This window comes from Mustela lutreola, chromosome 16 (assembly GCF_030435805.1).
Source record: "Mustela lutreola isolate mMusLut2 chromosome 16, mMusLut2.pri, whole genome shotgun sequence".
NCBI lineage: Eukaryota > Metazoa > Chordata > Mammalia > Carnivora > Mustelidae > Mustela > Mustela lutreola.
In genome coordinates, this window is record NC_081305.1 from 59773118 (window position 1) to 59800795 (window position 27678).

Sequence of the window (27678 nt, forward strand, 5' to 3'; positions counted from 1 at the left end):
TTGCTTGGTTAACCTGTTTAATGTATAGGCACATGGGGAGTTGGAGGCTGGGGACACATGGAGACCCCAAGCCACATATTCCTCAGTTCTTCACTCCACCCTGCCAGGAGGCTGGGGTGCTGGAAGGCAGTCGGCTCGGCGGAGGAAGTAGATATAAGAGGCTGAAGGCACCTGGGCCCCGGCTTTGGCATAGCAGGCACTCTCAGTAGCACAGCCCCGAGTGGCAAATTTGGGGTTGATGAGACCTGGGAAAGGGGGGATTTCAGAGTGGAGTCAGCCCCTAACCTCTTCTTCCTCACCACCCAGGGGGCTTTCCCGCCACTACCCCCCTTTCATGCCCCACTCCGCATGCCCTCCCCCAGATCCCCAGAGCCACCATCTCCCCTAGAACCTGGCAGTATGGGCCTCCAGTTCTGGGGCCCTGTCCCCTTGTCTAGAGATCCAGGTTCGCCTCACCAGCCTGCACGTTGCCAGCGAAGTAGACACAGTGGGTTTCCTGGCCAACACAGCGAGCTGACTGGGTTCCTGGACATGTCTCCTGAAAGGGCGCCACACAGGCTGGGCACTGGAGGCCATTCTCCGTCCGATTATTCTGGGGAGCTGGGGATGAGGGTGGAAGGTAAGGGGCAAGGGGGATGATGAAAGCCTTCCCTCACCTCACAGCAACCCCTGGGGGGAACATGGGCTGCGAAGGGACACTGCCTCTATGGGTAAGGAAACTGAGGGGTGAGGGTCAGAGGCAGGTGGGGGCGCACACTGCGGGCCCTGGGGGTGGGCTGGAAGCTAGTGCTGTCGTGGCTGTGCTGGCACTCACGGGGCACTGAGCCCTGGTTGCAGCCGTCACTCTGGCAGCAGCGGGTGTTGGACACCATGTAGTCCTTGGGGCCCATCGTGGTGGACACGAATCCCGAGTAGCAGTCACTGTACTTCATGCAGGCCTTGTAGGTGTTCAGTGAGTGGCGGCCCTCTGAAGGATGGGGAACAGGAAGGGAGGGCTCAGGCGCCAGCTGACCCCGTTCTAGCATGGACCCCAGCCAGGGGCAGGAGGTTTGCCCAGTCCTGCACTTCCCACACCCTGCAACTGCCTAGGGAGGTCTCTTCTAGCGTCCCAAAGCCATGCCCCTTTATCTGCCTGGGGTATGGTCTAGAGTAGTTTATGGCCCCATTGCCATAGCCCCCGATCTGCCTTGATGGTCTCTTGAAGCTCCCCATTGCCAAGCCTAGGAGCCTGCCTGACAGGCCCACTCTCATCTTCCAAAGGTCCTACCTATGGCTACCGCCATGCTTGTGTGAAATGGTGTCTCCCAGTCTTCTCCACCTTCCCCTGCAGCTTCTGAATGCCTTCCAGCAAACCCTGGGAGAAGCCCCTACCCAACACCATATCCTCTAAGGTGGTCTCTTGCTGCCCCCACGTCTTGGTTGCAGTGGTCTCTTCCAGTCTCCCCCGCCTCCCTCCTCCCCACCAACTGGTGGTCTCTTCCAACCCAATCCAAGGATTTTCCTCAACCCCCCCCCCCAAGGTGCTTTTTCCCATCTTCCTCTCCCTGGCTCGCAGGATTAGAATCTCCTGGGGTGGCCTCTTCAAGCCCTTCTGGTCCTTTCACCCGCCTGCCAATGCCTGCTGGGTGGGTAGGGCAGCTTGCAATCCTCTATCCCACCCTCCTTACATACCCTCTCTGGTAGGTGTGGTTTCTTCCTACAATCCAGGTGGCCCTCAGCCCCTGACACCACTTTCACACCTGCCTCGGCCCCATCATTCCTCCTCTTGTGCCTAATGAATGGTCTTTTTCTGCTTTGAATGAAAAACCCCGCGCCCTCCCCACCTGTGGTCTCTCCATCGCTCCCCTAGTCCTCCACCCTTTCTCAGGTCTTGGGCGATCCCTTCCATTGAAGTCACACCCTCCTCTCCCATGTCACCCACCTGCCTCCCCATCTCCATTTACTTCTCTTCACGTTGATTTGCTTCATACTTCAGCGTTATCTTTCCGCTCCTACCTGGTGTGGTCCCTTTTATGTCTCTCCCTCGATCTCAGTGTCTCAGTATCTCCTTCTCCTGTCAAGAATGGTCCCTTCCTGGGTGCCTGGGTGGCTCAGTGGGTTAAGCCTCTGCCTTTGGCTCAGGTCATGATCTCAGGGTCCTGGGATCGAGTCTCGCATCATGCTCTCTGCTCAGCAGGGAGCCTGCATCCCTCTCTCTCTCTCTGCCTGCCTCTCTGCCTACTTGTGATCTCTCTCTGTCAAATAAATAAATATAATCTTAAAAAAAAAAAAAAAAGAAGAATGGTCCCTTCCAGCCCGCACCACCCCCACCATCCCCAGGGCGGGGTGGGGGGGCGGAGGGGGCTCCTCCTCCTGTTTTGGATGATTCCTCCCTCTCACCCTAAATGGTCAACCTGGTCACATTCTTCCCAACCCACTGTTTTCTATTCTTCCCTTCCCCCGGGTCTACCTCCCGGCTGTTACATTCTACCTCTCACCTGTTCTGTTTCCCCATGTCTTTTTCTTTCCTCGCTTCCTCCCGCCTGACAAAGTCTCGACATCTGCCCCCACCCCCGCCCCCCACCCCATCTAACATTTTGAAGAGTCTCCTTTCCCGAAATCCCTGAGAACAATGGCTTCTGTCCTCCCATTGAATTCACTTCCTTCCACTCACTACCTCAAGATCGTCTTTCCCTCTTCCTCCCACATGAGCGCCGTGATGATCCCTCCCTTGGCGCGGAGCTAAATTCACCCGTGAAGGCACTACCACCTCCCCAGCGGGGGACGTCAGGTCCTCCTCGTACTTGTGCACGACTCCCCGACGATGACCACGCATGCGTCCTGGCCGGCCTCGCAGACCTTCATTTTCCCGCTGCAAGTGGGCCCGGAGCCCCTGCACACTTCACAGCTCAGCGGGCACCCTGCAGTGTGGAGAGCCAGGCCGTCCACATGAGGGGCGTGGCCAGCGGACCAGAGTGCGACTTCAGAGTTCAAAGGGAGATGGGGCAAAAGGGGCGGATTTGGAGTCCTGAGGGAGGAGGGACAGGTGTCTCCCTAATTGTTCATGGGTGGAGTACTGACGGCTGTCCAGAGAACTGTCCAGTGCTCTGGCTGGGAAGCGGTGGTAAAGCCAGCAAAGCTGCTTCCAGGGGCGGGAAGCGACTCCACCAGGGAGCCTGTTTACCTAATTACAAGGTTGGGGACTTGGGACGCTAGGGTCCTCTGAGAAGGCTCGGGGACAGGGAGGGGTCCTGGCGAAGGTTTCCATGGGCTTTTGTGAAGCTTCAGGTCCAGCTGTTTCTTTCTTTCTCTCTTTTTAAAAAAGATTTTATTTATTTATTTGACAGAGACACCGCAAGAGAAGGAATTCAAGCAGGAACAGTGGGAGAGGGAGAAGCAGGCTTCCCTGCTGATCAGGGAGCCCAATGCGGGGCTTGATCCCAGGACCCTGGGATCCTGACCTGAGCTGAAGGCATATGCTTAACAACTGAGCCACCCAGGCTCCCCATGGTCCAGCTGTTTATTGGACATGAGAACAGGTGTAGGTCTTGGGAATGGTAGGAGCTCAGGCAGGGGAATCTGAGGCTGGGGTCTTCATCCCAGATCAAGAAGGGAGAGTCAAGACGAGGAAGGCAGAGTGGATGGACTCCTTGGTCCTAAGAGAGGAGGCAACGGGGGCCCAGACACCTGGGTCCTGGGGAAGGTGGAGCTTGTCTGAATTCCCGCATCTAAAGGAAGGGGGGCTGGAGTCTGAATTCTAGAATCCAGGGAGAAATGAAATCTTTTCTCCCCCATGCTGCCCACCCCCCAGATTTTTTGCCCCCTTTCTAGTCATGCTGTCGTCCAATTCCTAAAATTCATGTCTTGTTTTGAGAATTTGCTTAGGGAAAAGAGGATTCAGAGCCCACCAAGCTCCCCCCTTTCTCAGGGATCAAGTCCCATGAGCTTTTGAGCTTTTCTTCCTTTGGGGCCCCAGGCTTTCTCTTCCTTTACTCTCTGCCTACACCTAGATCTGAATTCTCAGGACACCACCTCTTTCCCTCTCCAGGACCTTGCTGAGTGCTCTCTCACGGTCCTCATGGTCCAGACCCCTTGTCACTTACCCAGACCCAGGAGGGTGCAGAGCAGTGTAAAGGCCAGCAGGAAGGTCACGGGTTTCACGGGAGTCCTCATGGTGAGTGAACCTGTAGTCCCAGGTCCCCAGCCCTTATAGGAAGCTGAGGAGGGGCGGGTCTGGATCCACCTTCACCCTGGGGTGAGAAATAGCTGAGGTCAGATCTCAGGGCAGGCCTTTGTGGCTCTGGGTTGAGGATATGGGACCAGAATCCAAAAGGGGCATGGGCATCTCATGCTCAGCCACCTGCTCTGCAGGGACCCCAGGACTCTAGGCTTCTAGACGCCTCTTCCATCAAGGCCCAGAAAGTCACTTCTCTGTTTTCTGGCCTGAAGTCCAAGGTCAGAGTCAGGTCACTTGATTCCCTGTAGGTGTAGGGTGGCTGTTAGGACTGAGATCCCCTCTCTCTTCTCTCTCTTTCCAAGGAGGCACCCAGCGTGGGTGGGGCCCTATTTGGGAGCGCCCAGCATGTCCAGGCTCGTTCTGCGGGGGATTAGGCGCCCTGTCTCTCTTCCTCCTTCGTGCGCTTGGCTATATTCCCTGTTCTGTGTTTGGGCTGTCCCCAGCTCCAACCCCGCCTGGGGCAGCACCTTTGGGTCTCACGGGGACCGAACTGAGGGATGCCTGTCAACAGGCAGGGGAGGGCGTGGTAGGAGACAGATGCCCACAGGTCACATACTGGGAAACTGAGGCATCGGAGAAAGCATTCTAGCTTGGGTGTATCTGGTTTGGATGCATACTTTGGGTCTTACTTAGGTCTTTGATCCACTCTTAGCCTCAGGCATAACCCTGGAGAGATCGGATATTTTGTTCGCGTGTGCATGACTGTGGGGGTAGCGGGGAAGAGTGTTAACAGTAGGAACCGCTGGAAAGGATACCGTAGCGGTATGCACGAGGCTCCCTAGGAAAAAACCAGTCAGGTCTGCGTGCTCCTAAGGCTTCAGTTTGGGCGGTGACTGCATCGTCCAATGAGAATGGCGAATTTTTTCTAGGGGCCAATCCCGGAGGCCGCTTCTGTTGCCAGGCGCCCAGAAAGCAGCGTGTGAACGTCGACGGGAGGCGGGGCTTAGAGGAAAGCCCGTTGCTAGGGAACTAAGAGCCTGGCTTCGGAGAGGCGCGACTGGGCCTGCGCAACGTCGACGCGAGAGCCGGCGCGCCGCGGTTTGAAAGGCCCGAGGCCTGTGCGCTTGCGCACTTCAGCCCGCGCAGGGGGTTACCAACACCCCCCACCCCCCGCCCCGAACGCCCCCCAAACTCGGACCTTCTTTCATCCTTCGCGCCAGGCGCAGCCCAAGACGTTGACATGCCGGAGATCCGTCTCCGCCATGTGGTGTCCTGCAGTAGCCAGGACTTGGTGAGGAGCTGGCTTGGGGGAGGTTGGAAGACGTCAGGGAATCCATGCGGGGTAACTACAGGAACTTCGGGAGTGTGAAAGGGAACTTCATGGCAGTCTGTGGCGGGTCGTGGCGGAATTCCAGGAGACTATGAGGGAATTCTGGGAGAGATGTGGAACAGGGGAACTTACGGGCAGGAAAGGAGGAACTGGGGAGCATCCAGGAGAAACTGTTATAGGGGGACTCCAGGCAGGGTGTGGTGGGATTTACAGGGACTTTTAAATCTGGGGAAGTGCAGAGGGCTCGGGAGGACTCAAAGGAATAATCTGAGAGTCGGGGACCGAGCTCTCTTCCCTGTACCCTTACTTTCCCTTTTCCACACTTATCTCCAGACCCACAGTGCAGAAAACCTTCTCAAGGCGGACACTTACCGAAAATGGCGAGCAGCCAAGGCAGGCGAGAAGACCATCTCGGTGGTGCTCCAGGTGATCCTGCCCTCCCCCTGTCTCCTTCCTATAGGAGTCTGGAGACTCAAGGTCCAGACACTGCTCTTGAGCCAACTGGCAGTGGGTTAAGACACTCTCCCTTCTGGACTTCAGCTTCTTTACCTGGAAAATGGGCAGTGTGATTGCTGTGCCCCTTAGCAGAGGACAAAGGTGGTTCCAGGACTAGGCCAGGATGACCATAGGAATCAATGTGTGGCCCGGGTAGGTTGCTTTTATTTTCTGGGCCTCAGTTTCCTTGGCTGGAACAGAGTGAATCATTTTCAGTATCCTGCCTTTTGGATCCTGCCTGTCAGTGGGCTCAGGGTTGAAAGGTGTTTTGGAAGATCATGGAAACCCATCAGCCCCATTTTAAAGATGGGGAAACTGAAGCAGGAGTGGGGGAGGAGTGACATGGCCAGGCTAAGTGTCGTTCTAGAATGCTTGCCAGGTTCTTCGGAGTGCTCTCACCCACTCTTCATCCCAGTGCTGTGAAGTTGGAGGGAGGCACGGAGGAAAGCGTGGTTTGACCCCAGATGGTTACAGAATACCAAACGGGCTGTTCCTGTCATGGATAAGAAACTGGTGGGAGGAGAGAGCGCTAAGTGTGTTTGAAGCATCTGCTCTGTGCTGGGTCCTGGCCTGGATGGTGTCGCTGTTCACAAGCTTGGTGTGATGCAGGGGCCCTTCTCACTATCAGTCAGGGCGTGCTAAGGGTCAGACCCACATTGGTGCTCTGGATACTTCGTTACATACTGCACTGGCTTTCTTGATCTTGACACTACTCCTTCTGAACGGAAGGGTCTTTGGGGAGGGATGTTGCAGAGCAAGGCTTATGGATTGTGTCAAACATTTTCTTGGCCCCTCTCTTGCCCAGTGGTTCTGAAAAAGTCTGGGCTCACAGAGCCTTTTTAAGAATTAGAGAGAAGCTGAGGATTTTCTCCCCCGGAAAAATATGTGGTCCTATAAGACTTTCTGATTTTAGACATTTAAACATCTTCTCAGTCCTTAGCAGAGTAATAATAATGAGAGCTGGCCTCGATTCAACGTTGAAACTGCCAGTTCTGGTTTTGAACACCTCACGTGGATCACCTCATATTGAATCTATAAAAATCCCATGACTTAGAGTTTAGAATTATCTCCATTTGAGAGATGAGGAAACTGAGTCCCAGAGAGGTTATGGCACTTGGCTAAGAGCCAGTGTTTTAAACTGAGGGAGGCTCCAAAACAAACAAATAAATATATAAACTGAGGGAGGTACAGATTGCTCACGATTTAGTCTTGGGACCTGGATTCAAGTCCCCGTCTCTCCCTCTTACTCATTCTGTGACCTTGGGCACATTTTTTCATTTCTCTGTACCTGTTTTCTCACCTGTCCATTGGGAATAATGAGATCTGAGCCCAGGGTCATTGTGAAAATGTGGTGACATAATGTCTGTAAACCTGCTCTGTCAACAGGTGGATGTTTGTGTAAAGGGAGGGATTCATGTTTTTATTACTGGGTTATGATTCTCCGAGGCTCTCTTAGGACCAGGTGACCCTGGGAGAATCACATTCCATTCCGTACCCCAGTTGCAATGGGAGCAGAGATACCAGAGGCAGGAGAGATGTGACAGGGATGCAGGAACCAGAGGGGCCAGAGGGCTCTCTGGTCTGGGAGACTGAGGGAGATATTGTAGCTGTCACTGAAATGGGAAACTCAGAGAAGTGGCAGCTTGAGAAGGTGATACCTTCAGTTGGGATGTGCAGGTGTGCCGTGACTTCGGGACACCTGGGGTCCAGGCTGCAGTCAGAAATCGGAAGGGGCCTAGATGAAGACAGAGGTGTGGAAGTTGTCAGCACGGGGGCAGGTCCTGTAGCCTTCGGAGTGAATGGATTCTCATGTTCATTCATCCACTGAGGAATTATGAAGCACCTTTATAGGCCAAGCACTGTTTTAGGTCCTGGGGCTGTACAAAGACACACGAGACCAAAATATGTTAGTCCTGTGGAGCTTTCACGTTAGGAGGAAAAGACTGACAAACCAATATGGAAAGCACGTCAGATGGATGGTGAATGCTGTGGAGGAAAATGAAACCCTTGAAAGGAGAGGGGAATGCTCCAGCTGGGGGAGGACGCAATGGCAAGAGGTTTTTCTTTTTCTCTTTTTTCTCTTATTATTATTTTTTAATATTTATTTGAGAGAGAGCATGAGAGAGGAGAAGGTCAAAGGGAGAAGCAGACTCCCCATGGAGCTGGGAGCCCGATGAGGGACTCGATCTTGGTACTCCAGGATCATGACCTGAGCTAAAGGCAGCCGCTCAACCAACCGAGCCACCCAGGTGCCTGGTTTTTTTTTTTTTTTTTTTTTTTTTTTTTAAAGATTTTATTTGTTTATTTGAGAGACAGCACAAGTTGGGGGAGGTGCAGAGGTAGAGGGAGAAGCAAACTGCCCACTGAGCAGGGAGCCAGGACACTGAGATCATGACCTGGCATCCAGGAGAAGGCCTCCCTGAGCAGGTGTCATTGAGCACAGTGAGCTGCATAGAGATCTGGGGAGGAAACAGACTCGGAGGCGACCTGGCATGCTGGAGGAACAGCAAGGAGCCCAGTGTGAGCGCGGTGGAGCTGGGCAGGGGAGGAGGGAGGAGAGATGAGCTAATGGGGCAGGGTTGGAGGGCCCCCAGTGGGCTGACGGCCCAAGAGCCCCTGTGAGTACTTGAGTACTTGAGCTTTTACTCTGGATGAGTTGGGAGCTGAAGGGCTCTGAACAAAGGACGTCCAGAAGCGGACTTAGCTTCTCACAGAATCCTGCTTCCCTTGTTGAGAATAAAACACACGGGGCAAGTGCATCATAGCAGCTGTTAATTTTTCCTACGTGAGAGACACCTGGGGCGATCTGATTGTGTTTGGTGATGCCCAATATGCAGTGTGACTCCGAATTTGCCTAACGCTAATTCTGGTTCTTGTTAAGCGAGTGGAAAGGCAGACGTGTCCGGACACTGACGCCTATGGACTAACCCGGGGAGCGTTCTGCCCTGTATTGTTTTCCTCCCAACTCTGTTATGCAACATCTGGATTGCCACACAGGGTGCAACCCCTGCTCGTGACGGCCACACACACATCTCTTTTATTTGCACCGCGGATGGAGTCTCCATGGCTAACCGGTCGGCAGCTCCTGGAGGGGAGTTCCAGCCTCTGGGCTCACTGCTCCTGTGCTGGAGGGCATGGCTGGGATGGGGTCCAGGTAGCTCTGCGGCCCCGCTGACGTGCGCTCTTCAGAAGAAATGCCTAGTAGCAATGTGGCCCATGTTTCGCGGTGGTTTTTCAGTGGCTCTCTGACCACTCAGTTCGCCCTCATGGTGTTTTAAGCTGTCCTTTGCTTCTTTAATGTGTAACAGGTGTACAGTGAAGGGCATGGTTCAGCGAATCCTCCCGGACTGCAACCTTCGTATTCCCCACCCACTCCCGAGTCACAGGAGGGGTCCAGGCCCCCCACGCTCCTTCCTGTCACTGCCCCCCACAATGGTAGTAACCACCATCCTGACTTTTCATTTATTTATTTATTTATTTATTAAAATGTTTTAATTAAGATTTTATTTATTTATTTGACAGACACAGATCACAAGTAGGCAGAGAGGCAAGCAGAGAGAGAGGAAGGGAAGCAGGCTCCCTGCTGAGCAGAGAGCCCGATGTGGGGCTTCATCCCAGGACCCTGGGATCATGACCTGAGCCAAAGGCAGAGGCTTTAACCCACTGAGCCACCCAGCTGCCGTCCATCCTGATTTTTAGTAGCACAGGTTCATTTTGCCTCGTTTTGAATTTTGTGTAGATGGAAGCTCACAGTATAGACGTGGTTGCTGTCAATCAGTGTGTTTGTTATTTCGAGCCTGTCGGTGGGTTTAGCTGTGGTTGGCTTGTTCTCATTTCCGTATAGTAATACGGAATTAATAGCTGGAGAACACCACTGCAGTTTTAGTAACTTTTTTTTTTAAGATTTTATTTATTTATATGAGAGAGAGAGAGAAAGAGCAGGGGGGAGGGGCAGAAGGAGAGGGAAAAGCAGACCCCCCACTGAGCAGGTCCCATCCCAGGACCCCGGGATCAGGACCTGAGCCAAAGGCAGATGCTTAACTAACTGAGCCACACAGATGCCCCAGTTTTATTAACTTTTTGAATGAGTATTATATGAATATGGTACAAAATTTAAAAGGCACAAAAGGGTTTACAACCCCTCTCACTGCTTGCTCCCACCCCCTCCTGCTCCCTCCATAGGCAGCCACTGTTGGCAGTTTCTCACCTGGCCCTCCAGGATCGCTGAGCCCCCGTAAACAGTTTGTCCGCCTCTTCCACCAAGTACATTGTATATGCACCGTTTTCCTCCTCTCCCCCACCCCCAATTTCTTTCAAATAACAATAGATCTTGGAGCTCTACTGGCACTGCGTAAAGTTCTACCTGATTCCTTTAAATGGAGCATAACCTTGCCTTTCCTGGACATGAAACAGTTTTTTAACACCATGTTTCTTGGGAACTTTGTGAGCCTTCCCAGCCCCATTTGTTTTCCTGTCGTGAGTTATGCCTTCCTGAGAATGGTGCACGTGAACCTGGCCACGGATGACTGTCATCTCATGCTTGAGCCCGTCTCCTAACCACAAACACAACTCTCATTTTTTTTTTTTTTTAAAGTTGGTGTGTAGCCCAGTGTGGGGCTTGAGCTCACAACCTTAAGATAAAGACCTGAGCTGAGATCAGTAGTCAGGTGCTTAACCAACTGAGGCCAGTTGCCCCACATTTTTTTTTTAAGATAAAATTGACATAACATGAAATTCACCATCTCAACCATATAAAGCATACAGTTCAGTGGGTTTGGGCATCTTGACAGCGTTCAGCTGTTACTGCCGCTAGTTGAGAACATTTTCATTGCCCCAAGAAACCCCATCACCATTCAACAGCCTCTCCTTATTCTCCTGCTCTCCAGGCTGCCCCTGGCAACCTCTGATCCACATTCTGTCTCTATAGATTTGTCCCTTCTGGACCTTTCACCTAAACTGGATCATACACTATGACCCTTGTGTCTGGTTTCTCTCACCGAGCACGCGCTCATGGTTTCTACGTATTGTGTCAGCCTTTTCTGTTCCATCAGTGGATACACCATATGGTGTATGTCCGCTCATAAACTGATGGACGTTTAGGTTGTCTCCGTGTGGGAACAGAGTAGTTGGAAATTCTTTACCACAAAGAGGAAATACAAGGCAGTATGTGGGCGTGTTCAAAGTAGAAGTATATATGCAGAAAAAAATCATTCACTCAAAATACAGATTGAGCCTTGTGCTTTGTCACAGAGAAGTAAAGATAGTGGCTTTTTTTTTTTTTTTAAGATTTTATTTATTTATTTGACAGAGAGAGACACAGCGAGAGAGGGAACACAAACAGGGGGAGTGGGAGAGGGAGAAGCAGGGGGAGTGAGAGTGGAAGAGGGAGAAGCAGGGGGAGTGAGAGTGGAAGAGGGAGAAGCAGGCTTCCTGCCGAGCAGGGAGCCCGATGCGGGGCTTGATCCCAGGACCCTGGGATCATGACCTGAGCTGAAGGCAGCCGCTTAACGGCTGAGCCCCCTAGGCGCCCCAAGATAGTGGCTTTTTACCTTAAGGTTTGAAATAGGAGAGTTGAGAAAGAGTGTAGGCTGTAGGCAGGAAGCTGCTGGGTCAAATTTTTCTCCACCGTTAGCCATGTGTGACATGTGAACTATTTCTTTAACCTGTCTGAGCCTGTTCGCCCATCTGTAACACCGGGAGAGGTAACAGACCCTTCCTTCTAAGGTAGTTGTGTGGTGAGGATTCAGTGATGCCCGGCCCACAAAGAGCTCAGCCAGTCATGATAGATAAGAGTCATGGCCTCTAAAAGATGTCCGCATCCTGATCCCTAGAACCTGGGCAGAGAGGACCCTATGGACACGATGAAGTTAAGGATCTTGAGATAGTGAGATTAGCTTGGGTTATTTGGAGGAGGTGGAGGAGGAGAAGGAGGAGGAGACCCAGCGTCCTCACAGGGGTCCTTATAAGGGAAAGAGGGAGGCAGGAGAACCAGAGAAGGAGACATGAAGAGGGAAACAGAGGCTGGAGTGATGCCCTTGCTGGCTTTGGAGGTGGAGGAGGGGGCCACAAGCTGAGGAATGCTTGTGGCTTCTAGAAGCTGGAAATAAGGCACAGAACATATTTTCCCCTAGAACCTACAGAAGGAATGCAGCCCCACTGACGCCTGGATTGAAGCCCTGTGACACCAAATTTCAAGCTTCTGACCTCCAAATCTGTAAGAGGTACTGTTTTTAGCCAGTGAGCTTGTGGTCATCTGTTCCAGCAGCAGTCGGAAACAAGGACACCAGGGCCCCAGCACACAGTGAGACTCTGAAAGTGTTGGTTGTGATGATTCCTTTGTGACAAATGTGGACCTTGAGGAAACTACCTCACCAAAGCCACTTGGTCAGGAAGAGTAGAGCCCAATTTACAACTCAGGGGGCATTTGTTCCTTCAGCAAATGGTTGCTAGGTGCTTTCCATCTGTCCATCAGGAACGTATGAAAGGCTTTCTGTGGGAACAGTGTCAGCTGATACTTATGGAGCATTTGGTCTGTGGCAGGCACTATTCAAGGGGCTTCACACGTAGCCGTCATTTGAATCTTCACAATGACACTCGCTGTTAGAAGTTGTCACTGTGCCCATTTTACAGGTTAGGAAACAGGCACAAGGGGTAAGGTGAAACTCTTCGCTCTAGGATTACACAGACCATACACTGTTCAGTGTTCAGGACACAGTGGGGAATGACTTAGATATTGTCTTTGCCCTCATGGAGCTTAAAAGTCTGGTGGGGGAAACAGATGCTAGACAAATGCAAACAAAAAGCATTGTTACATAATATTAAGTGGTGATAACTGAAGAAAAAGAAAAGTAGTTTAGGCAGGGGGAATGGCAAGTGCAAAGGCCCTGTGGTGGAAAGGAGCCATTCTGTTCTTGGAATGGAAGGAAGGCCAGCACGGCTGGAGGAGAGCCGTCAAGTGTGGCAGGAGGCTGAGAAGTCAGACTAGGATCTGTGTATCTAGGCAGCACCGCACACTCTCCCAGGGTTCAGAGCTGTGAAGGCAGGGGGAGCCCATTCCCTCAACACCGCCTCTTTCCCCAGCGTACCTGTCATGTGGCAGAGGAGTGCATGTGGACTCCAATCAGCCTTCATGAGCTCCAGGCCCCGCTCTGCCACTCACCAGCTATGCGACCGTGGGGTAGTTACATAACCGCTTCCTGCCTCCGGTGGCTCATGTGTTAAGTGGAGGTAATAATAGCCCCCGTCTGGCAGAGCGGTTGGGGAGGAGAGGAGATGCACAGATTACGTGTCTGCTGCAACGTGAGCACCTCAATGTTTGCTGCAGGTGCTCCTGCAGTGTTATTTTTGTGAGTCATCTCAGCTCCTTTCAGAAGGAGGGTTATTATGACAGCCCATATTCCACACAAAAGGAAACCATCGCTCAGAGAGGTTGCATGGCCCCCAGGCTTGCACAGCTTGGAAATGGCAGGGTTGGATTTGATCCCAAGCTCGCCTCCCCCGAAGTCCAGGCTCCTTCCTCCCTAGTAGGGATGTTCCTGTTTGTGGCAACAGGTAGGCAAAGTCTGGGCGACCTCTCGATGGGGGGTGATGGGGCTGTCCGGAGCATCAGATGCTCCTGGGGCGGTGGACCAGGTACCTTTGAAAGCTGTGATGGCTTGTGATTCTAGAAGCCAAAGAGAAGAGCCTGAAACTGGAGAGCAGACTTGCGTCAGCCGTTCCTAACTGCCTTCCACCCTCACATGGCTTTCTGTGCCTTTAACTGTCAAGACAGGAATGGCAGAGCATTGGTGGGGAGCCTTCCTCCACATGATTACTCTTTTCTTCCTTCAGAAAGTAATTATGGTGGGGCGCCTGGGTGGCTCAGTGGGTTAAATCCTCTGCCTTCGGCTCAGGCCATGATCCCAGGGTCCTGGGATCGAGCCCCGCATCAGACTCTGCTCAGCAGGGAGCCTGCTTCCTCCCCTCCCCCACCTGCCTCTCTGCCTACTTGTGATCTCAGTCAAATAAATAAATAAAATCTTTAAAAAAGAAAAAAGTAATTACAGGGGCACTGAGTGGCTCAGTGGGTTAAGCATATGCCTTCAGCCAGGTCATGATCCCAGTGTCCTGGGATCGAGCCCCATATCAGGCTCCCTGCTTGGCAGGGAGTCTGTTTCTCTCTCTGCCTGCTGCTCCCCGTGCTTGTGCACTCTCTCACTCTTGTTCTATCTCAAATAAGTAAAATCTTAAAAAAAAAAAAAAAAAAGAGTAATTATGGAGGATTGACTGACAGTGCCTCCTGACCAGCCGGGCACGGTGCCTCCTACATGCTGTGCAGTGTGGCCTGGTATTCGCGTGTGTACTCCTGGAGTGGGGGATTTTCCCCATTTTACAGATGAGGATACCGAGGATCCAAGAGACTGGCTGAAATGGCCATTTCCGCAGTGTATGGCAGAGCTGGGATTCAAACCCAGGAATCGGTGGTGAGCAAAACTACACCAGGCCCGTACCCTGAGGGAGCTTCCTCAGAATCCTGTGTGACCAGGGAGACGGGACAGATGTGCCATTTGAATGCATGGTTACTTGAATGAAGTCGGAAGCCTGGCAGGTGGTGTCAAGGAGAGCTCCAAGGTGGCAGGTTCCACATGGATCTGGCAGAGTCTGGAGGTGTTGGGGAGGCAAGCATGGGGGCTTATGCATTTACCCAGGGAAAATTTTCTGAGCTCCTACTCTGGGCCATGCCGTGTGCTACAGGCGGGGGACACCGTGTCACCCCTCGCCCTGGCACCCACAGTCACTGAGCTGATATTACAAGGAGATGTGGCGGCCCAGTGGGGGGTCATCCCTCTTCTGAGTTTCCTCAGTGAGGCCAGGGGCAGCGCAGGCACTTACAGTGGCTCTCTCCCTCCCGCAGTTGGAGAAGGAGGAACAGATACACAGCGTGGACATTGGCAATGATGGCTCGGCCTTTGTGGAGGTGCTGGTGGGCAGCTCAGCCGGAGGTGCTGGGGAGCAAGACTACGAGGTAAGCAGGGCTTTAAGATGGGCCCCATGCTAATCCCTGTCCCTGGAGCCCATCACCCCTTTCCCCCTGGGGTAGGTGCCAGGCTGGTGTAGAGATGAGTCACACTGCCCTCTGTCTTCTGGAGGAGGAGGCACAGGTGAAAAACTACACACGGGAGTAGAGACCCACATTTGCATCGGGGGTGGGGGCATAACTAGACATACTTGTCTCGTCTAAGGGACAGCCGCTGCTTGAGAGCAAAACCGCTCTTCTCTGGTCCCTGAGGTTCTCACAGATGTCCTGGCAAGTTGAGATTCCGCATTGATTGGGATGCCTCTGTTAGTCACTTCATATGGGACAAATGTTTACAAGAAGCGATGCTTTTTGCTCTATTACAGATATTTTTATTTTTTATTTTTTAAAGTTTGTATTTATTTGAGAGAGAGAGAAATCAAGTGTGGAGTGGGGGAGGACAGACGGAGAGGGAGAAGCAGACTTCCCGCTGACCAGGGAGCCTGGCATGGGCTTGATCCCAGGACCCCGGATCATGACCTGAGCTGAAGGCAAATGCTTAACTGACTGAGCCATCCAGATGCCCTTATTTTATTTTATTTATTTGGGAGAAGGAATGTGCCAGCTTAAAGAGCTGGGGGCCGAGGGAGAGGGAAAGAATCTCCAGCAGACTCCCTGCTTAGCTTGGAGCTGGACATGGGGCTCTGGCCCAGGACCCTGAAACTATGACCCAAGCTGGAATCAGAAGTCGCCACTTAACTGCCTGAACCATCCAGGTATCCTGCCCTGTTACAAATATTTTAAAAGTTGGTACCATCTTTTCCCTACTGGTTGAATTCATTAGAGCTGTGTTGGTGAGACCATAGTTAGCCAGCTGTTTAATCCACGAAATGTCTTGGGGTAGAAATAAACCTACTTGAAAAAGCAGGTTTACAATTTAAGTAAACAGTAAACCAGTTTTCTACGAGATGAGTTTTTCCCATGCAGTGAGAAATTGTTTTTAGTTGAAGTATATTTTGTGTACAATGAAATGCACAGATCTTAGTGCATTTCAGTCAAGGAGTTCTGACAACTGTATGCACCAGTGTAACCAGACCCCAAGTCAGGACACGGAGCAGTACCAGCATCCTGGGGAGGTCACTCGCACCCCTTTGCAGTCATGCCCCGTGCTCCCACCTTTGCCAGCTCAGGCAGCCTCTGGTCTCTTCCGTCACTACAGACTAGTTTTGTCGGTGGTAGAATTTCATATAAATGGAATTTGCTCTTTTTTTAATGGCTGGCTTTTTTCACCATGTCCTGATTTTCGGGATTCTTCCATATTGCTGAGACCACAATTTGTTTCTCCATTCTCTTGTGGATGGGCACAAGCTGCTGTGAACATTTTTGTACAAGCCTCTTCATGGAGATCTCTTCTGGGTGAATACCTACGAGTGCAATTATGTTCTCTTAGGGTAAATGGATGTCTTAACCTTACTGGACTTGACAGTTTCCAAAGTGGTTGTACCATTTTACGTTAACCTTAGCGGAAGCTGAGAGTTCTAGTTGTTCTGTATCCTTACCTGTCCATGATGTTGCCAATTGTTAATTTCTTAAATTTCAGCCATTCAGATGGCACATTGTGGTATTTTATCATGGCTTTAAGTTGCATTCTTTCTCCTGACAAGTAATGACATCGTGTAACCTTTCATGTACTTACTAGCCATTCATTTATCTTACTTTATGAAATATCTATTCAGGTCTTTTGGTTTTTTTTTTTTTTTTTTTGGTCCTGGATGTTAATCATGGGCTTGTTTATTTTTTTCTTTCTTTTTTTTTTTTTTCAGATACATGTGTTGCAGATTTTTCCCCCAGGCTGTGACTTGCCTTTTCATTATCTTTAAAAAATTTTTAATTAAAGCATAATTACCATATAGTGTTATAGTAGTTTCAAGTGTGCAATGTAATGATTCACCACTCCTGTGCCTTACTCAGTGCTCATTGTGGTCTGTGTACTGACCTTTCCATTATCTTAACAGTACCTTTTGATTGAGCTGATGAAGTCCAATCAAGGTATTTTTTTGTTTGTTTGTTTTTTAAGTTTCTTTTTCTCTTTCTTCCTTCCTCCCTCCCTTCTTCTCTCCCTCTTTCTATGTTTCTCCTCTTTTCTGTCTTACTGCTAAGTGCCTTTTGGGTTCTGTAAGGAATATTTGCCTGTCCCAAAGTCACGATACTCTTTGTATTAATTTCTTATCACTGCTCTAACAAATGGCACAAACTCAGTGGCTTAAAGCTATAATACAAACTTTCTTACAGTTCTGTTTTAGTGGGCTAAAATCTTAGTGTTGGCAGGGCTGGGTTTCTTCTGGAGGTCCTAGGGGAGGATCCATTTCCTTACCTACCGCAACTTCTAGAGGGTGCCTGCATTTCTTGGCCTGTGGCCCCTTCCGTCTTCAAAGGCATCTGCTTCCGTCCTCACTTCTCTGACTCTCCTGCGTCGCTCTTTCTTATAAAGACCCTTGTGATGACACTAGGCCCACCTGGATAATCCAGGCTTATCTCCCCACCTCAAGATACTTAATCACAGGGGCGCCTGGGTGGCTCAGTGGGTTAAAGCCTCTGCCTTCGGCTCAGGGCATGATACCAGGGTCCTGGGATCAAGCCCCATGTCGGGCTCTCTGCTCAGCGGGGAACTGCTTCTTCCTCTCTCTCTGCCTGCCTCTTTGCCTGCTTGTGATCTCTGTCTGTCAAATAAATAAATAATCTTAAAAAAAAAAGATACTTAATCACATCTGCCAAGTCCCTTTTGCTATGTTCACAGGTGCCAGGGAGTAGCACATGGACCTCTATGGGGTGCCATGATTCTTCCTACTGTCATCTTCTGTGTTTTCTTCTAGAAGCTTTATAATTTTAGATTTTACATCTCTGGTCCATCTCAAATGAATTTTTGTATATTGTGTGAAGTAGAGGATAAGGTCCTTTATTTCTTTTTCTTTCCTTTTTTTTTTTTTTTTTTTAAGTTTGTTGAAAATATTCTAAAAAAAGATTTTCCTGGGGTGCTTGGCTGGCTGAGTCAGTGGAGCATGCAACTCTTGATCTCAGGGTTGTAGATTCAAGCCCCACATTGGGTATAGAGATGACTTAAAAATAAAATCTTTAAGAAAATGATTATCCTTTTCCCACTGAACTGTTTTGGCTCTTCTATTGCAAAGTGATTGGCATATATGTGTAGGTTGATTTCTGTACTCTCTGTTCTGTTTCATTGATATGTACGTTTATCTTGGTGCCAATACCACACTGTCTTAATAGTAAATACTGAAATCAGATTGTGTTGGGCTGGCTTCTATCTTGGTCTTCAGTAGTCTCTTGACTATTCTACCTCCTTAGCATTCATTTCCATGTAAATCATAAAAACAGTTTGTCAATAACTTTATTTATTCCAGACTTACAGAAAAGTAGTACAAAGGATTCCCCGATAATCTTCACTCAGATTCCTCAGATGTTAACACATGGGTACATATTTTTCAGTGAACTGAAAGTAGGTTGCAAACATGATTCCACATTATCCTCGTACACTACAGTGGATATTTCCTAAAAAGAGAGACATTCTCTTACTTACTTAATAAATAAATAAGAAGCCCCAGCAGCCTTCCTCATAACATCACATTGGCCAGCTGGGTCATGTGCCCAACCCTGACCAGCCACTGGCAGAGAGAATTGAACTGCTTGGACCAGGCATGGTTCATCCTTCAGTATTGGGCACACAGGCCTTCCACTCTTTTTCAGAACTGCCTTGTCCATTTGATTCTCCTTGTCCCTCATCATACTGTCAGGATCTCCATTTATTTCTTTAAACTATTAAATGTACTTTTGTATTATGTTTGATAATTTAAATGGATGCAGCCTTGGTAAGTCGGAGTCCGCAGTTTTTGGTTTCTGCTGCTGTTTCCATATGCCTCACTGTGTGTGTGTGTGTGTGTGTGTACTTCTGATCTTTGGGAATGTGTCTGTGGGGAATGTCTGAGGACCTGGTTTGACGTACATTCCTCCAAAACGGATCTGCCACCGCATGGGTGATCTTGTGTACACAGGTCTGCTGGAGGAAAGATGTTAGGGTTTGAAGCCGATGGCCAAGCCAAGAAAGAGTTCTCGAGACGTCTTTGGTGCAAAAAAGCTGGTTTCATTAAAGCACTGGGACAGGACCCAGGGGACAGAAAGAGCTGCACTGGTTTCATGAGGAGTGGCCCATTATATACTTTCAGGTTGGAAAGGGCTTAAGGATAGTGTAAGCCTCCCAGGTATTTTGGAAACAAGGTTTCCAGAATCCTGAGGGGGCTAGCTATTGTTAAGAAAAAGGTCATTTATTTTAGTAAAAACTCAGTCCTCTTCAGATATATATCAGTGAGTCATAAGCTTGGCAGATGACTACCAACATATATCTTGGGGGACAGAGATAAAGGACGCTTCCAAAGGAGTTTTTATTTGTTAAAGTACACTTAGAGAGGGGCACCTGGGTGGCTCAGTAGGTTAAAGCTTCTGCCTTCAGCTCAGGTCATGATCTTGGGGTCCTGGGATCGAACCCCACATCGGGCTCTCTGCTCAGCGGGGAGCCAGCTTCCCTTCCTCTCTCTCTGCCTGCTTCTCTGCCTACTTGTGATCTCTGTCTGTCAAATAAATAAATAAATAGTCTTTTAAAAAGTACATTTAGAGGATCCTGGGGCTCAGCCTGAGATGGCCTTTTTTTTTTTTTTTTTTTTAAAGATTTTATTTATTTATCAGAGAGAGAGAGAGGGAGAGAGTGAGCACAGGCAGACAGAATGGCAGGCAGAGGCAGAGGGAGAATCAGGCTCCCTGCTGAGCAAGGAGCCTGATGTGGGACTCGATCCCAGGACGCTGGGATCATGACCTGAGCCGAAGGCAGCCGCTTAACCAACTGAGCCACCCAGGCGTCCCTGAGATGGCCTTTTGACCTTAGCAAAGTATTAGCATTGAGGCAGCTGAGTTCCTAGAGGAATGTCACTCTGCCTGTCTCAAGGACTTGTCAGTGGGCTGGCTGTAGGTGGTAAGGAAATTGAAGAATTTTTTTTCTGCCTTTGTTTCACATATCAGGACCACTTAAAGTCTTCAGCTTGGGTTTTTCCCTGCAGATAGCTCATATGAATTTTGTGCTCCAAATCCTTGAGAGTACAGACTTGTGCTTAGGATTCTTCCAGATCTCTCTTGTTCTCCAGAGCAAAGGCCTCCCACCGACTCACTCCACAAGGCATTTTCCCCTCATTTACTCACGGAGAGTGTTGCCCTTTGAGGAGGCTCAGCTCTGTTGGAGTTGGGTGATGGTCCGTGAGGAGCTGCTGTTCTTCCTTGACCAGAGAGCCCAGGCTTTATCTTCTGTTCCCAACCACCACCACCACCCACCATCCATTAAAATTACATTCTCTGGTACCCAGAGTCAGCACCCAGGCAAACACCAACCTCAGTGCCACCCGCCCTGTGGGTCAGGGTCCTGCCAAGAAACTGAAACCACACCAGTTACTGTAAAGAGAATTTAACATAACGAATTAGCAACTATATATTGAACCCAGGAGGCAAGAAGACTCAGGTGCAGTGTAGAAGTAGTGCAGGGAGCAGCTGCCACCCCTTGGGTGGGGGGAGCAAAAGGACATGGTTGTAATTCCTGAAACCTCAATGTTTAGAAGCTCGGAAGTGGGGTTCACAGAGCTGAAACGCAGACCTGCTGGAATCCCTGAGATGGTCCGGATGATACCAGCTCTGCAGATGTTAAAACACTGAAACCAGATTCCCCTGTGGCCCTGGGGAGGGCTGCTGCCAAAGCAGGAGCGTGGTCAGGGGTGATGCTTGCAGGGGCCGCCGGAAGCCAGAGCTCAGAAGCACATCTCTCCTCCCTCCTTTTGCTTCTCGGCCTCTCTGTGGCTCCCCCTACTGGCAGGGCTCCTGGGAGGGAGCGGCTGGACAGGAGCCACGTTCCTGCCCAGTGCTGAGCCCCAGGAAAATCACTTAGAGCTGGTGCAGCTCTCCTAGCCCCCTGGATTCCGTTCTCCCGGGCCTGGCCTCCGTACTTGCTCTGCTTTCCATGAACTCAGCCGTGCATTTCCAAAAGGTGTTTGAACATTGTGCCAGCCATTGTGATTATTCTCTAATGGGAGGGTCGGTGGGGTGGGCTCTGTGGCCAGCGAGAGAAGAGCCTGTGTAAGAACTGGGCTGTGGTTTATGGAGACCTGGAAGTGTAGGGATCCCCGGTGCCTGTGTTAGGGGGGAACTGACCGGCGGCCCAGAAGCAGGGGAGAAGAGAGGCTTTGAGGCATGTGGAGGTGCAGGCCAGATCTGGTGACTCTCTGGACCCTGCCCAGGCACCTGCTTTCTTCTCGGCCCCTGGGAGTTGTCATTGAAGTCAGCCAGTCCTGGTTCTCCTTCAGTGTTTCTTCCCCCAGGTCCTGCTGGTCACCTCGTCTTTCATGTCCCCTTCTGAGAGCCGCAGTGGCTCAAACCCCAACCGCGTTCGCATTTTTGGGCCCGACAAGTTGGTCCGGGCAGCAGCGGAGAAGCGCTGGGACCGTGTCAAAATCGTTTGCAGCCAGCCTTACAGCAAGGTACCTGGGGCGGGAGCTGGGGGCGCAGGGTCCTCAGTCCTGGGCCAGCATGGAGTCCCAGAGGGCTAGGAGGATGGGACAGCCGGTCTCCTCCGGGGATCAGGAGGAGGCTGGTTCCCAGAGGTCACTGAAGCGGGTTTGTGATCCTTCCCATAAGTGATTCCCTAGAGGATGTCTGGGAAGGGTGCACTGCAGGATCTCAGGGGAATGGGAGAAGGGGGCAGCTGACTTGGCACAGGAGCAGTCTGACAGTTACCATCATGGGATCTGGAGTCAGGCACTGGGTCTACCACTTCTTAGCTGTGTGACCTTGGGCAAGTGACTTAACCTTTCTGGCCTGTTTCCTGCTCCTCGTAGGGTTGCAGTGAGGTAGGGATGCTAAGCTGTGGTAACAGTGAGACTCGAGTATGTCATGATATCACACTGTGGAAGTAGACTTCTTCTCGGGGTCCTGTGTTGGGGGATGTTTGGCCGGTCATCCAGGGACCTGGGCTCTGCGTCCAGCCGGAAGAGTGGAAAAGCGCCTGGAGAGCATTTCTGTGTTCCAGATGTGGCACTCAGGGCTCCCTTCCCTTCTGCAGTTAGGAATTTGGGCGTGCAGGAGAGGATTCTGCTCGGACCCTCAGCAGCCTCTGCTGCTGGCCACGCGGCTGATGGAGCTGGTACATGTAGGGCTTACAGCTAAGCCCGGCCCAGTTAGGGCTCACTAGCAGCTTGATGTTATTATCGTCCTCATTGTCCTCTGGGCACCTCCCTAGACATGTTTGTCCATAAGAGGCAAAGAGCCATAAAGGGTCTCCCCAAGTGAAAGGGGTTTGGGGCCAGGCCTCTGTCTTTGGCCAGACTTCCTGACACTATCCCTTCATTCCCAGGACTCCCCCTATGGCCTGAGTTTTATACGGTTTCACAGCCCCCCAGACAAAGAGGAGGCAGAGGCCTCACCCCAGGTAAGCTCTGCCCGGCACCCCCCAGAGCCTTCTCCCTACTGCTTCACCCCTGCCTGCCAACAGCCCCTCACTGTGCTGACCTTGTGAGACCTTAGAAGGTGACCAAGCTTGGCCAGTTCCGCGTGAAGGAGGAGGATGAGGGCGCCAACTCCCTGAGACCCGGCGCCCTCTTCTTCAGCCGGATCAATAAGACGCCCCCAGGTGGGTGTGGAAACTTGAGTCCTCAGTGAGCCCAGGGTTGGAACCTGGACGTGGGTCTGAGGGAGAAGGAGCCTAGGGACTCCTGAATCAGAGGGAGGAGGCGGCTGGAGGCCTGGACTCCCGGATCACTACTGGGCTTTGGGAACAACGCTCTGTCCCCTGGGTAGCAGTGGAAGGGTCTCAGGGCCCAGCCCTCTCACCCCGGCTCCACGTTCTCCCTCGGTAGCCACAGCCAGTGACCCGGCAGGACCCAGCTACGCAGCTGCCACCCTGCAGGCCTCTAGTGCCGCCTCTTCAGCCTCTCCCGTCTCCAGGGCAGTAGGCAGCACCTCCAAGGTGAGACTGTCAGACCCTGGTGGGGTGGAGAGGGCGGAGAGAGGCTAGAGGCTCAACTCATCCCAACGTCTCAGCCTCAGGAGTCCCCTAGAGGGAAGAGAAAGTTGGATTTGAACCAAGAAGAAAGGAAGACACCCAGCAAACCATCAGCCCAGCCCTCACCACCCGCTGTCAAGAGACCCAAATGTGAGCGCTGGCTTCATTGTTCTCAAAGGGGCCTGTGCTCTTCTGTCCTCGGAGAGGAGGGTTTGGGGACCTGGATGCTCGAGTCTGAGGGAGGAGGGGCTGGAGGTCCTGACTCCTGGGTCTGAGGGAGGAGGGGGCTGGGGGCAGGACCCATGGGTCTGGGGGAGGAGGGACTGGGTTTAGTCCTAGCAGTACTAAGTGAATCCACTCTTTGGCCTCCCCAGTGCCAGCTCCCACCCGCACCCTGGCCACCACCCCAGTCCCTGCCCCAGCACGAGGCACAGTGCCAGGAAAGTCCCGAGAAGGCACCGAGCCCAGGGGACCCCGAGCTGGCCCGCAGGAGCTGGGGAAGATCCTTCAGGGTGTGGTGGTGGTGCTGAGTGGCTTCCAGAACCCCTTCCGCTCGGAGCTCCGGGACAAGGCCCTAGAGCTGGGGGCCAAGTATCGGCCGGACTGGACTCCAGACAGCACCCACCTCATGTAGGCCTGTGCCCTCCTCCCCACCTTGCCCCCCCGCCACTTCCCCGTCTCCTTCTGACTCCTCCGTCTTCATTTCTCTTTCTCTCTGTCTACTCATCTGGCTGTCTCTTCAGTTCTCTGTTTCCTCTGCCTTTTTTTCTGATTCCTACATCTTTCCCTTGGTCTCCGAATGTCTTTTTCTGTTTCTCTCCGATCTGTCTCTGACTTCTCCTTCTTCCCCCATCCTGTCTCTCTCTCCCTTTCCCTGCTCAGACCACACCTGACTGACCACACCCTCCCCTCTGCTTCCCCACCAGCTGCGCCTTTGCCAACACCCCCAAGTACAGCCAGGTCCTAGGCCTCGGAGGCCGCATCGTGCGGAAAGAGTGGGTGCTGGACTGTCACCGGATGCGGCGGCGACTGCCCTCCCGGAGGTGAGGTCTCTGTTGCGGCTGGCTGCGCTCACCGGCGGCTTCAGTGGGGTCCTTCCAGAGCTGGAGGCCAGGGCATCCTGAGTGATTACTAAATGCCAGTTGCTGTGGCTTGCTGAGCGCCTGCCCCCCGCCCCATCTCCCCTGGAAGATACCATATGCTGTTTGTCTGAGCTCATATTCCTGCCCTAGGTACCTCATGGCAGGACCAAGCTCCAGCAGCGAGGACGAAGGGGGCTCTCACAGCAACAGCAGCGGGGATGAAGCCCCCAAGCTTCCCCGGAAGGTCCTATGCCTCCTGCCCTGATGTGGGGAGGGTGCAGTGCAGGGGGCCCTGGGTCCACCATGGCACCCCAGACTCTCCAGCCCTGCCTTCTGCAAGAACACACTCTCACACGCAGGCTGCTCCCTCCCTCCGCAGCGCCCCCAGACCAAAACCAAGCCCCCTCAGGCAGCAGGACCCAGCTCACCTCAGAGACCCAAAACCCCAGAAGAGGCCAAACCAGCCTCACCAGGACCCCAGGAAGACACTGACACTGATGGGGAGCAGTCAGGTCAGAGACTGAGGGGCCTGGGTCTGAGGGAGGAGGGGCTGGCGTCTCAGGTCTTCAGCTTGAGAGAAGAGGGGGCTGGGGGCCTAGACTCCGGGGTCTGAGGGAAGAGAGGGCTGGGATCCTTGGGTCTGAGGGAGGAGGAGGGGCTGGGGGCCTGGACTCCCAGGTCTGAGGGAGGAGAAGTCTGGAAACCCAGATTCCTGCATTTAAGGGGGGTGGGGGTCCCAGATAACTGCACCTGGAGGGCAGGTGAGGTCGGCGGTTAGCATGCCTATGTCCGTGCCTGGGCCGGAGACTGGGAGGGAGGGTTACCAAGCACGTGCTTTGCATTGACTAAGCTCCCACTCACAGAAGAACGGGGTAATGCGGCAGAGGATTCTGGGGATACTGAGGATGAGCTGAGAAGGTAAGGTGGGGCTCGAGGTTTGAGGTGGCCCCAGGCTTGGGTGGAGGGGGATCTGGTCTGAATGCTCTTCCCCCACCCCTGTGGGCTCTCCCAGAGTAGCCGAGCAGAGGGAGCAAAAGCAGCCCCCTGACCAGGGGGAGAATGGCGAGGACCCATATGCAGGATCCACAGATGAGAACACAGACAATGAGGGTCCCCCAGAGTCTCCCGAACTGCCGGTTCCCGAGCTCCCAGGTAGGAAATCCCTCCCTGCCTCCCGAAGTGGGATTTGTCTTTCTCAGTTCTCAGCTATGATCCCCCAGCCAACCCTCAGATCACAGCTGCTCCCCATGACCTGTGACTTGTCTCCCCACCTCCTTCCCCTGTACTCCCTGCCTCTGCTTCCTTCTTGTTGCCTTAGGAAACAGGCATCCATCCTCCCATGCCTTCCCTCTCTGTTCCCCCTCCTGAATTCCTGCTGTGACCACATCCATCACAGCCCAGTGCTGGGCATATCCCCCTTTGGCTTTCCACTCCAGTATGAACGGCACCTCCCTCACCTGCCCTGCAGGCTCGGTTTCTTCAGAGTGGGAGGTCACCCAGGTGCACAGATGGCATGGGCACTGATCTCTGTGGCCACCTAGGTGGTGATGGCATTGCTGTTTGTCACCCCAACACGAAGGCATGGGGTGTGGGATGGGGGCAGGGGTCAGAGCCTTGGTCGGCAGAGCATAGAGGGAGAAGCTGGGCAGCCAGGGTCTGAGCAGAGGGCAGGGTGAGTGGTGATTGGAAGAGGCCATGTCCATCTGGCTCCTTGTGGGTGATGGGCAGGAAAGCACTTTGATCCTCCAAAGCTCTAAAAATGGCATCGCAACTTCATGGTTTGGAGAACCATGTTAAAGTGGAACAAAGGAAAGAGCCGTCCTGAAGGTCAGAGCCCGAGAAGGTACCGGAAAACACCCCGCTCCCGGAAAAAGGTTCTGATGGGCCTGGCTGTGAAGCACCGTTTGTCCTGGACCTCTCTGCCAGGGTTGCGTGAACACCCTCCCCAGCGCCGGCCTCCTTCTGTCTTGCTCTGAGTGTTCTGGGGCTCCTGCCTGGGGCTTCAAAATGCGTGGGGGCCTCACACTTGGCTCCTCCACCCTCTCCCCTGCAGACTTCTTCCAGGGAAAACACTTCTTTCTGTACGGAGAGTTCCCTGGGGATGAGCGGCGGAAGCTCAGCCGCTATGTCACAGCCTTCAACGGGTCAGTGCGCAGGGGTGGGGGCAGGGGTAGGGAGGGGCGTTGCTATCTTGTGGGAGGGAAAGCTAGCGGGAGCCAGAGAAGGGGCACACATGCAGGGTGGGCACGAGTAGCTTTCCCTCTCCTTCTCATCTCTAAAATGGGACTCTCCCGGCCCCCCTTCTAAACGGAGTGGCAGTGGTGGGAGCCCTTGGCATTGTGGCTGTGGCAAGGCTGGCACAGGGGAGCACTGTGGGGGCCCGCCGCAGGTACCTTGGAGAATGGTTGAGGACACCGATTCTCCGCTTCTCTACGTGTCCTGCCAGGGAGCTTGAGGACTACATGAGCGACCGGGTCCAGTTTGTGATCACAGCACAGGAGTGGGACCCCAGTTTTGAGGAGGTAGGTTCCAGAGGGGCAGGGAAAGGGACACCCAACCTGCCCTGTGTCACCTCCCTCCTCTCCTCACTCACATCTTCCCATATGCACCCTGCCCCACCTTGCAGGCCCTGATGGACAATCCCTCCTTGGTGTTTGTCCGCCCCCGGTGGATCTACAGTTGCAACGAGAAGCAGAAGTTGCTTCCACACCAGCTGTATGGGGTGGTGCCCCAGGCCTGAAATATGTGCTTGCACGTGTGTGTTTGCATGTGCGTGTGTGTGTGCATGTGCGCGCACGCACACACACGCACAGATGAGCTTAATAAAGGTGACCTGGTTTGCTGCAGCTGCCCCTCTTACTCGAAAGTCTCCTGAACCTCCTTGAGGCTCCCAGCTTTCTGTCCTCTGTTTGGTTCATGCTTCCCTTCCGAGGGTCAGATATCTTGGCTGCCTTGAGACCGCTGTCCTGGGAAGAATGGGGAGCTCTCTCAGGGGCTTGGTAGGGAAGGAGCTCTGTTACTTCTCCCTGGTCGCTTACCGTGGTGCCAGGTGGCAGGGAACTGGGGTTCTAGCCCTCTGAACCCATTCCTGGGTCTTGTTTGTCCCTCTGTGGATCCCGGGCTGGAGGCCTGGATCTCGGGAGCTGGGCTTCTCTCCTGAAGTCCGGCTCAGCTTCCCTGGGCCAGGGATATCTCCTTTTCTCCAAGGCTTTCACAAAAGTGGCTGTAGAACTGTCAGCCTCCACCGCAGCTAAGTTGGAAACTGAACGGGGAGGTAGAGAATCGGGCAGAAGCTAGGACGGAATCCTAGGCTAGGGGCAAGGCGCGGGCAGAGGCCAGGAGGTGGGAACTAGCCTGGCTCCCCAGGGTCAGTTGTTTAAGAGGGTTTGGGGCCAGATCTGTCTGGAAGGATGGACATAGTCCTTGGAGCTGTGCTCTCTGACACCATAGCCCCTCGACTCGGGTCGCTATCTGATGCAGGGCTCGATCCCAGGACTCTGGGATCATGACCTGAGC

The 27678-nt window shown here is 52.6% G+C and overlaps 2 protein-coding genes across 5 annotated transcripts; one reads left to right on the plus strand and one right to left on the minus strand.

Moving 5' to 3' along the window:
* On the minus strand, positions 1-5491 carry PINLYP (phospholipase A2 inhibitor and LY6/PLAUR domain containing). 2 transcript variants are annotated; one of them, XM_059151611.1, is made up of 6 exons: positions 5355-5491; positions 4083-4229; positions 2784-2900; positions 815-967; positions 457-600; positions 1-245 (listed from the first exon to the last, which is right to left on the minus strand). In XM_059151611.1, exons 2-6 carry the CDS (start codon positions 4150-4152, stop codon positions 91-93), a joined length of 639 nt encoding a protein of 212 aa, XP_059007594.1. In that variant the 5' UTR covers positions 4153-4229; positions 5355-5491; the 3' UTR covers positions 1-90. The 2 variants fall into 2 exon arrangements, with proteins under 2 accessions (XP_059007594.1, XP_059007595.1); XM_059151612.1 differs by lacking the exon at positions 5355-5491 and adding an exon at positions 4340-4495.
* On the plus strand, positions 5329-27008 carry XRCC1 (X-ray repair cross complementing 1). Of its 3 annotated transcripts, none has more exons than XM_059151605.1 (17): positions 5329-5447; positions 5820-5912; positions 14875-14985; positions 21402-21560; positions 22433-22507; positions 22603-22708; positions 22935-23044; positions 23119-23230; positions 23455-23710; positions 24007-24123; positions 24313-24406; positions 24542-24674; positions 25026-25080; positions 25175-25314; positions 26216-26306; positions 26609-26684; positions 26789-27008. In XM_059151605.1, the coding sequence occupies exons 1-17, from the start codon at positions 5397-5399 to the stop codon at positions 26900-26902; spliced, it is 1893 nt and encodes a 630-aa protein (XP_059007588.1). In that variant the 5' UTR covers positions 5329-5396; the 3' UTR covers positions 26903-27008. The 3 variants fall into 3 exon arrangements, with proteins under 3 accessions (XP_059007588.1, XP_059007587.1, XP_059007586.1); XM_059151604.1 differs by having other exon boundaries at positions 5384-5498; XM_059151603.1 differs by having other exon boundaries at positions 5384-5498; positions 25029-25080.
* The last annotated feature ends 670 nt before the right edge of the window (positions 27009-27678 follow it).

What these genes read in the sequence shown, in the direction of transcription:
- PINLYP (XM_059151611.1), bottom strand. Translation starts at nt 4,152, where the DNA reads ATGAGGACTCCCGTGAAACCCGTGACCTTCCTGCTGGCCTTTACACTG. An exon ending in CGTCGGGGAGTCGTGCACAA is followed by an intron (nt 968 to 2,783) that starts GTACGAGGAGGA and finishes CCCATCCTTCAG; the next exon opens with AGGGCCGCCACTCACTGAAC. An exon ending in CGCTGGCAACGTGCAGGCTG is followed by an intron (nt 246 to 456) that starts GTGAGGCGAACC and finishes CCCCTTTCCCAG; the next exon opens with GTCTCATCAACCCCAAATTT.
- XRCC1 (XM_059151604.1), top strand. Translation starts at nt 5,397, where the DNA reads ATGCCGGAGATCCGTCTCCGCCATGTGGTGTCCTGCAGTAGCCAGGAC. An exon ending in GCAGCCAGCCTTACAGCAAG is followed by an intron (nt 21,561 to 22,432) that starts GTACCTGGGGCG and finishes CTTCATTCCCAG; the next exon opens with GACTCCCCCTATGGCCTGAG. An exon ending in AGGCAGAGGCCTCACCCCAG is followed by an intron (nt 22,508 to 22,602) that starts GTAAGCTCTGCC and finishes GTGAGACCTTAG; the next exon opens with AAGGTGACCAAGCTTGGCCA.